Here is a 10234-nt window from a genome sequence, read left to right as displayed (position 1 = left end):
TACTCTATCGATGTTTGGATCATATATTTTATTTTAAAGTTTAATTTGCTTAAAGACTTGTAACTTATTTTAATTACTTGCTCTTTATTATATCTTGTGATGATGTGCCTGTTGTAAAGATGTGTGTTCTGATCCTGAAAGAAAAACACATGCCGGGACTACCAGGTGACATTCCGGTTAGTCATGAGAGTTATGATTACATAAATGATCGACTTAATGACTAATTGGAATATTATCTGGATGGTTTCCTACATTTGTATCCGTTCAAACACGTATATGGATATCCGTATCCATATTCGTTTCTGAAATGGATACTAAAATGGATGTATCCGAATTCATTTTCGAGGGATTCAAATGTGGATGTCCGAATTCAAGGGTGGAAATGGATATATCCATATCCGCAAACCAGAGAACCAAATTTTTCTAAAGTTTCAGAAATTTCAGAGGTGAACAAAATTCTGGCCCAATCAAATTGAAACAAAATTCAATCAAATTTGACCAAAAATTTAAATTTCTAACATGAATTTTGAACAAAATTTCTAACATGAATTTTGAACAAAATTTCTAAAATTCCAACCCAATCAAATTAATTCAGCCAAATTTTATCAAATTTCAGTCAAATTTGAGCAAAATTTTACATTTCTGATATGAATTTCGAAGATCGAGTAGATATCCGAATGTGGATTCGTATTCAAACTATCTAATTTGTATTTGTATTAAGGATATTTGGATCCGTATTCGTATTTGAATTAAAATATAGATAGCAATGTGGAAAACGTACTATTCAATCTGTATTTGATACCTAATTCGATGAGGGTGAGAGAGAAGAGGGGAAGATGTACTTAAAAAAATGAGAGGAGGGGAAGAGAGAAAAGGGAGTGGGAGTGGGCCGGCCGGCCTGAGAAAAGGAGAGAGATGACCCTGCCTGTTAGAGAAAGGAGCCCAATAATACTTAAATGGGCCCACTTGCACAGTAATATTTGATAATTTACTGTGCCTACGGCCCAATAATACTTAGATCTGGGCGAGGGACCAAGCGAGAGTGGCGCGAATCGGCCGCCAAGGGTGAACCGCGCCATCGCCGACGAGGGTCCGGTCCACATCTGCGAGTCCGTGGCCGTCCTCGACGCCCTCCGGGGCTGGACGCCGAGGTATTCTTCCTTCCACACAAGCACCGCCGCGTTGCCGTCCCTAGTCCCCGCCGCCGCTTCCTCTTCTATCGGTATCAGCCCCTCGGATCGCCTCTCCCTCTGAGGCCGCTTCCTCATCCGATTATCTTGAGCGCTCCCTGTCCGGTTCTGCTTCCGTTCCGACGCGCCGCATCTTCTCCCTGCTCCATCGACTCAAAGCCCCAATTTTGTTAGGTCCTGTCTCTCCCTCTGCAAGATCAAGATGAATCAGCTGCGATTGGATAAGCAATTTGCCTTCTAGAAACACTTTTTTAAAAAGTGTACTTGCAAACTGCCTTTGAAATCTGTTTCTCCACTCTTGAAAACCTGGATGGTACAATACAATCAGCTCGATTTCTCACACAAGTTAGCCGATTGATTGCTCTGCACATACAGCTTAGCCGATTGATTGCTCTGCACATACAGCTTAGCCGATTTCTCATAGCTCCTAAGCACTATGTAGCACATCAACAGAAGCACCTCGACTTGGGGCTGTATGGTCTGAAGCCAACGGTTGTTTTAATATCTGTATTTGGCATGTTATTTATTCGCTGCCTGAGTTTTGATAAGATTCTACCAGTTATGTGCGACCAATTTTATTATCAAGTGTTGGCACACATTCACATTAGTTAATTAAGTGAGCTACCATCACCCACACCATGCCACAGTCCATGATACTCCAACCATTTCATATCCAGCAACCAAACTGGATAAGCAGAGCTAAAGCAGTTCACCCAACCCAGCTCACAGACCTGCCCAAACTGCCGTACCATAATCTGCTAGCTTAGCTGTGAGTTGGATTCAAAACGTGACCCAGTAGTCCAACCTTCCTAACCTCAAACTTTACAGACCTTTCCATTGCTCCAGGATGATTTCCTGTCTAATTTCCAGGTTCACTACCTTGTTCCTGTTGACACGATTTTCCCTCATTCAGTGACCTTAAACTGTTTCCTTAATAGTCTGCAAGGACTGAGGATAGCTAATACCTGTGCGAAGATTTACACCTTTATATTTATGCTATGTTATGTTTGCTACATTAGCATCATATGAGGTCAAATGACTTATATGTTGCTTGTGAAATTGATAGGAGATGACTTTCCTGTCAGATGGAGATTCATCCTCATCTGATCCATGTAGTGAGTATAGAAGCAATGCAAGCCTTCAGAGGAGAAAACTAGCTGAGGTAACTAATGTGCACACTTATTTCTGTGGTTGGTGCATGAACTGCGGTGGTGGATAGGTTCTGTTTCGTTACATAAGAAGAATATTAGTATCCACCGTTGGTCTCATGCCGTTATCTGAATGCACAATGTTGCCATGTGGTCACTTATTATCATTCCTCTCAAACACTTAGGGTGAGAGTTCTAGAACTGCGGAGCCAAGTGCACAGGTGGAGCAAAGTGCTTACAACCTTCGCCCGCAGAAGGATGATTCAGTTACAATGCAAAGGAGATCAGAATTCGCGAGATTGAGGAAGCAGCAGAACCAGAGAAGAAAAAAGCGCAAGGAAGCTGAAACTTTGAGACATAAAGAGCTATGTGAATTTGCGCAATGGGCCTGCAGCAGCATCAAAAAGATTATGGATGAACTGCCTAAACCAAGAGATGAGGATTTTGAAAATAGAAGTAAGCATTCGACCTTTCCTTTTCGTTTCCTGTCATTCTTATCTTAATACTGTCACAAGTACACTCTGTTTTCAACTCTTTGCAGCTGAGATAATAAATGCGGATGCAGCAATGGATATGGAAGGTGACTTGCCCTTCTCATTCTCTTTTTCTACACTAAGAATTTTCTTTCAGTTGAGTATCTGGAAGGTTTTAGGAGAGTCCTGTCATAGCCCACGTGATATTTTTTTTTAAAAAAATAATGGTAATTTCATGATTTTCACTCTACTCAAAAGTAGTTCAAATGGGCCAGTCAAAAGCAAGCATAAGAATAATGACAATATGAGAAAAAAAGAATCGGTTATGCATGCAAAATGTGTCAATTAAGCTAACTGAAACAATACTAAAGAGTAGTGATCAGTGAAAAACCAAATGATCTCATTTACAACATAGTCATTATTTTTTACCCTTTTGATGCTTCACATAGTTCACAGTGGGTCGGCACCTCGGAATACCTCCTCTGCTTTTTAATGAAAACCAGTTAAGTGAGTAAAACCTTTATAATATTCACTGTTTCTTTTTAAAAATTATAACCAGAGTGGCGCCCATATTTTTTATCACCGGATATTGGGCTTTTTAAAACTACACTGAAGGGTGCTAGTTGGGAAGTTGAGAAGTTGGTTTTGCAGGTTGCTCCTTCTGTGGTAGGGCTCCAATCTAAAGGTGATCACTTCATTGATTATCAATTTCATCTGTTTCTTATTCTGGTCTTGACTTATTTATTTCACATTGATTCAATTTTTTATTTTATTTTATTTATTTTTTTTACAGTAGGAGATACAGATCATTTTTCTTGCTCTGGTACAGTTGTTGAGTCTTCTGAAGAGGCTCACATAATTGTGACAGTTGCAAATTTGGTTAAATGTCCAGACACTGATGAACTAGCTGACGACCTTAAGGTTTGTCTATCTTTGTATTGTAGTTGGTGAAGTTTTGGTTTTGCCTTCAGCCTTCCCCACAAACACTAATATTTTTGCTCATTTATATTTGTTGTAGATCAATGTATATTTGCACAATCAAGAAACTTGTGAAGGCCACCTGTTATATCAGGATTTTTATCACAACATCTGTTTGATTCAAATTAAGCCTCCTGTCCATCTGCCAGAAAAAGGATTTAGTTCAAATATCGAGGCCATCAACTTTGACAGGAGTTGTTCAAGGGACGTGGTTACATTGGGTCGTGACAAAGAGATCCATATCCTACTGGTTAGTACAGGAAAGATTATTCCAAAAAGTAGCAAGTTTGACTGTGAAGAACTTTTAGTATCGACTTGCAGGATTTCAAAGGTAAGCATATTATAAATGTATTTGCGTTGATGTCATAATGGTTATTTTTGCACTCCCCATTTAAATTTCATCCAATAATTCCAATACTTATTTAGATTAGTGTTTTGATACCTTATTTATTGTCTTGTACTCTTGTGTCCTTTCATAGCTGAAGGTAGTTATTTTAATCCATAATAACTATTGGATTAGCAGTGTTTTCGTAGACGGTAAACGCTAAACGGGCGGTCAACCTTCGTTTAGCCAATAGTCGGACTACACAGGCGATTAATCGGACTACACTGCCAATTAGTCGGATTACACGGCCGTTTAGGCGAACACGGCCGGCCATTGAGTAGTGTTTACACGTTGACTAGTCGGACTACACGGCCGTTTAGGCGAACAATGTGGATTAGCAAAAGGACTTTAGGATCTAGAACTTGTTTATTGATCTTTGCTTAATCCATTGACAATGACGGTAACCTCCTTAAATAGATGCCCCTAAAATGCTTGAGCTAAAAGAGACATATCTCAAACAACTACCAAATCTTATCTCCTAAATTGACCTATCACAAATGCTAACTTCCCCTATCGTTGTGCACTATGCTTCTGAACACATGTCCTAATTTGACCTAATCAATTGATATTATAGCTAGTTAATCAACTAAACAATTCTATCTCCCAACTGAAATTATCACAATAAATCTCATGGCTGCCTGACAGGAGCTCTTACTGCTGCCGTGCACCACGTTTGTTTCCGGCCAGCCGGATGTGCACATGACAAGTAGTCACTTCTTTGTCTTCCTCTAGATTACTCAGATAGAGTAACATGTTAATGTATGATACTCACCTGTTACTACATGTTATACTGTTACGGACTTTGATTATTGCGGAGGGAGGAGACCGACGGCCATAAGGCTGGTGGTGGCTGTGGAGAAGGTGGGTGCTATGGTGGACGTGACTGGAAGAGGGGGCGCATGGCGTGAGCAAGGGAGAGGATGGATTTAGAGCTTGAGGGCTTTGGGATTTCCCCTTCTAATTCTTTACTTGCCTCATAACGATACATCACCTCTATATAATAACTTGACCCGAAAGTAAGCAAATAGATTGGATCCAATCCTTACAATCTGGAGTAATCTAGAAACTACATAATATAATCCTATCTAATTTAATGGGCAAGTAATGGCTGCACAGTACTCTTCACATGTGCTACAGTTCACGTGAACAGTTCCACATGCCTTCTTATGTACCCACAGTTGTGGTGATATCTATCGTCCCACTAAATTTCAACTTAAACATGACTCTCATGAGGAGAATAAAAAAAGATAAATGTCATTAGGGAGTGAGTGACCTAGTTTTAGTAGTTAAGTGCGTAAAGTGAGACAAATGAAAATATTTGGGAGAGTAAAATTGACTCTTTCCTTTATGTAATCCAAACTTTATTAGCTCATCCTTCTATGTCCTTTTTGAATAATTTAATGACCACCAACGTATTTTGGCAGGCAGCAGTTGGGGGTCCGCTGATGAACTTTGATGGAGATTTTATTGGGATGAATTATTATGACACTAACGAAACTCCTTTCATTCCAAGTTTCGTTGTGTTGAAGTGTTTGCAGCAGTTCGTATTATTCAGGTATGCATTTGATTTTTTTTCTTAAAGAAGTACCAAATAGGTTTGGTGAATTTCAATTTGTCCCTTTGGGACTTATCAGTTCGTCACTCATCTATTTTGTAGTTGGGACCTGGGATCACCAGTAATCCCTAGATCGAGATCTGCGTCTAATTGGCTGGCATGACATGTTCATGGCTAGCAATATTGTGGATGAGTTTGGCTGTTATTTAGTCTAGAGTTGGACATAATTATGATTGGTGATGTTGTGGTGTTAGATATTGGTGCTTGTTATATGAGCATGGGATGTAAGTGTCCGAAAGCTTCATGCTCCTATCGGGACAGCATTTCTACCTTTGTTTGCTGTAGTGAGAACTGTTATGAACTATGATGGGGCAATCCTTCTCCCTGTTTTGTCAGGGGTTTTAGTTTACCTAATTAGAGCTTACCTACCAATTCTATTAAAATATTTTTATCACAGCTGTATTAATCCCAACGTGAGAACTCTTCATTGCATTTTTGGTACCTATTATGGAATTACCTATTTGTTTACTTTATTTGCTTGTTCTCGCAATAGAGTTCTATGCCATTTTGTGCAGTAGGAAAGGTGCTGATACAACTTTCTGATGCAGAAACCAATGTATGATTTGTCAAATCACAGATTTTGATCCTTTTTTTTTCCTTGCAATGATATGATCCAGGAAAGTTGAAAGACCATGGCATGGGCTGCGAGTTCGTACTCTTTACGCAGAAGGGTGTAATGCGTTTGAAAAGATGCAAACCAACTTCCGTGGGGCAACTGGTGTGGTTATTGAGAAGGTTTGCGTTTCCTCTCTGTCCGGGCCCTTCTTTCTTCCTAGTGAATTGCAGACTGAAGAACATTTTTTGGTTTCTTACATATGGAACCTACCTTTGTCTTGTGGTGCTGCCTGGCCCTGGCCAGTCCTATAAATTGTTCAGATTTCGTTGTTTAGGGTCTTCCATTTGATGGGCTTACTGGAATTGCAGATTGAAGAACAATCTTCAGCGAAAGCATCTGGTTTGAATGAAGGGGATATCATCAATCGAGTAAATGGCGTATATTTTTCCAACGCAGCAGAGGTCTGTTCTTGTTTACTTGGTCCCGTATGGATGTGTTTGCCTGTTTGGTTGCTTTGGCTTTTGTGGGCCAGGCTGTGGGATGTTTTGTTGGATCGAATCCACTTTCCAGTCCTGAAAAAGAGAAAAAAAGAAAAATCCACATTCTTATTTGGTATAAGCTGGGGGCTGGCCACTGAGCACAAAATTCATGTGAGGGCACATGCTGCTTGGATGAAAACAGACCGAATATGGACGAATATTGATCGTACAAATACAAATACGAGGCTAACAGGACCAAACATGAGTAAGGTCACAAATAATTTTCTGAACATGAAAACCAATCAAGCTACTTGTATAACTATAGCAAAACAAGAAAAATGTTTTATTCTTGGAAAAAGTCCATTTGACCATGAACTATTGCCCGAGTTCGATTTTCTATCTTGGACTCGAAAATCGGACACGATGGTGCACGACACACCATCGAACATTTTCCACCTTGAAGTAAAAAACCGGACACGACACACCATCGAACTATCAATGCCATACACTCACCCCCTAAGCTCAATCCAACCCGGTTTTGCGCCACATCACCCTGCCATGCCACAAAATAAAACGGCTAGAGTGGAACGGTGGTAGAGATGACAGAGGATGGCTCGTTGGTGTAAATGACCGGTGTCACGAGGGTCGCGGGGTTACGACGATCCATGTAGCGGCTCAGATTGGCGAGAGGCAGCTGACAACTTGATTTGCATGATGACGACGGGATGCGGTGGAGTGGCACGACGACGGGCTTGCTACTGATGTGGACTTCAATTGGGCTCTTGGGGTGCATGGGAAGTAGAAGGGGCCACTCACGGGACCCAAAGGTCACTGGTGGCGAGGTTTTCATAGCGGCGGCGATGGTACTACGGGTGGGGGAATAGTGGTCAACAAATTGTTGGCAAATAAAACAAGGACACACTATAGAACATGGCAAGACAGACATGATGATGGTGGTGGCACGGCCGGAGACTCACCCATGACTCTTTACTTAGGGCTCCAAATCTGGCGGTTGCATTGTAGGTATTGCAGAGCTAATTGGGAATCCGGTGGAGGACGGTACGGTCTACGTCCTCGTATAGGCGGATTTGCAATTGCTTTATCAAGGCGCTAAAGACGCAGACGAGGATGTCGGTTTTTGCTCTGCGCACGATCGGGCGACGTTGGATGCGGGTGGCTTTTGTCAAGGTGAAGAGGAACATGAGGCCATGTGGGAGTAGCAACATGATCTTGGTGCGCAGAAGAATGGGTGTCGTACGACAATCGCTTTTGATGTAGGAGGATGGTGGCTAAGCACATGACCTAGACTAGGAGTAGCAATATCGCCTCAAGACCTTGCGCGTCGTCTCCAGCTTGCTGGCCTGTTGCGCTGGTGTGCCAGCCGTGAGGCTCGCTATGTTCACGGAGAGAGGAGAGAAACGAAAGGGAAAGACGTGAGGAAGAGAATGGATTAGAGAGTGATATTGGGGCCCACAAATTTTTTATTGGCTGATTTGTTTATTGTTTCTTATTTTTGCCATGCGAGTGAAAACCCCACATCGGAGTGGACCCACCTTTGTATGGGTTAGGTGGGTCATTTCTCGGTATTGATAGTTACACTGGTTTTCGAATTCGGGGGAAATTCGAACTCGGACAACAATTCAGTGGTCAAATTCAGACTCGGACAACAATTCAGTGGTCAAATAGACTCTTTCCTTTCTTTTTAATATATTTATATATTTTTTATTATTAATATGTCTTTTAGAACTCTAATAAGAATGATAATATAATTTTGTCAGAAACTTGAGAAATAATGGGTGTAGGAAGTGGTTCAAGAAACTTTAGTTGGATTTTGAGGCACATAAATGGACTTAGTTGAAAATACACAGAACTACAAAGTTGTAGATCCCAGATCTACAATTTGCACTACTCATGTATCAAGTTTAGACTCTGGATGAGGAAGCTATGGCATTTGGAAGACAACACATAAGCAATCCCCAACACATGTTACATGTACTGCCGGATATCCGAGATGCAGAAATGTCCGGATCGATTCGTATTCGTCGAAAACTGCATCTCTGTATTCGTATTTGATAAAAATTATCCACATGTGTATTTGTATTCGACACTATCCGAAGAATGTATGTACCCGACAGTTCATATTCGTTTTCGTTCGGATTGGTCAGACATTATTCGCTCCATTTGCATCCCTACATGCTGCATCCGCTCTGCCTGGCATGACAGAATCAGTGGAAGCAAATATATGTGCATCTGACAAGTCAGGCCCACAGGCTCTAGCAGGCAACCAATGAAATACATCCTTAATGTTTTGTCCTGAAGACATCTTTGTTGATATTTTTCGTACCAGCTTGGTGGCATACTGCTGGATATAAGTACTAATTTTCTGTTGGACTACCGGAACTTTCACCAGCCTGATGACTGCAATAAGATGCCAATATTCATTAAGGTTTGATATATTGAATTGTAGCAAAAATTATCCGGCAGTGCTCGTAAAGTTCTTGAATGTTCTAATTGCTGCTGCTGCTCATGTTTGTATGTCCAATCCAGTTTGGTGTGAGGGGTTGTGAACGTGAAAGAACTGTGGTCGTTGACAAGTTTACATCAGGTGGATTAAATAGGTAATATCCTTACATATTAAATTAAACATGTCATATCTGGAATTAGTGAAGTGATTTGAGTAAGAGGCAATGACCAGATTCTTTGTTTACTTCCAGATGGCCATTTCCAAAGCCAATAATTGTTCGGAAATACAGAAAAGGGGAAAAAGTTCTTGAAGAATGGTATGCAATGGAATCCTGAGAATATGGTAGCACTCCGTGTTGAACGCTGTAGTGTTTAAATGCTTGTTTCTAGCATAAGCACATTAAGTGTTTTAATTCAGATAGCGTGAAGGATCAACTGGTTGTCGGACACGGGGTTTTGCAGACTCTTGGATGTCAAAATTGTGTATGGATTTTTTAGTTCCAGTACCTGTATGCTCTGAGTTGTTGCAAGATGGTAATCTGTTAGTATTCTGAGCTGTTGGAAAACTCACGAGGTCCTGGAAGAAGATGATGTACGCAGATTTGGCCGAGTAAGTGCCGCTGGATAGCTGTACATATTCATAAAGAGCTTTCACTGATAGCGCACCCGTGATTTCTCTGATCCATGACCGATCGAGCAGGCCTGGGTGCACTGTCTGCGTGCTTATGGCGAAGCAAGTGAGGTGCAACAGTACTTATGGACTTCCCCTGTACCCAGTTGTCAGACCAGAACAGGGCTCGGCGTCCATCTCCAACGGTTGTCCTGACTGATGCTTGAAAGAACTCCCGGAGGTTTGGCTCGATCTTGATTTCCAATGTCGGCCTTACTCCATCTTCTGCAACCAGAGCCAGCGGAGCCGTAGGCCCGTAGCTCATCACCAGCCAGAT

At 41.3% G+C, this 10234-nt stretch overlaps 1 protein-coding gene across 1 annotated transcript; it reads left to right on the top strand.

Annotated features, from left to right (window-relative positions):
• The first annotated feature begins 1032 nt into the window (after positions 1-1032).
• Positions 1033-9819, top strand: LOC133906387 (uncharacterized). Its single transcript, XM_062348271.1, has 13 exons — positions 1033-1151; positions 2257-2352; positions 2524-2794; positions 2880-2918; positions 3371-3496; positions 3605-3732; positions 3830-4120; positions 5599-5729; positions 6407-6524; positions 6714-6806; positions 9172-9270; positions 9372-9442; positions 9539-9819. Exons 2-13 carry the CDS (start codon positions 2260-2262, stop codon positions 9621-9623), a joined length of 1545 nt encoding a protein of 514 aa, XP_062204255.1. The 5' UTR covers positions 1033-1151; positions 2257-2259; the 3' UTR covers positions 9624-9819.
• The last annotated feature ends 415 nt before the right edge of the window (positions 9820-10234 follow it).

This window comes from Phragmites australis, chromosome 23, assembly GCF_958298935.1.
Source record: "Phragmites australis chromosome 23, lpPhrAust1.1, whole genome shotgun sequence".
NCBI lineage: Eukaryota > Viridiplantae > Streptophyta > Magnoliopsida > Poales > Poaceae > Phragmites > Phragmites australis.
This window is presented reverse-complemented; position numbering and strand designations above follow the sequence as displayed.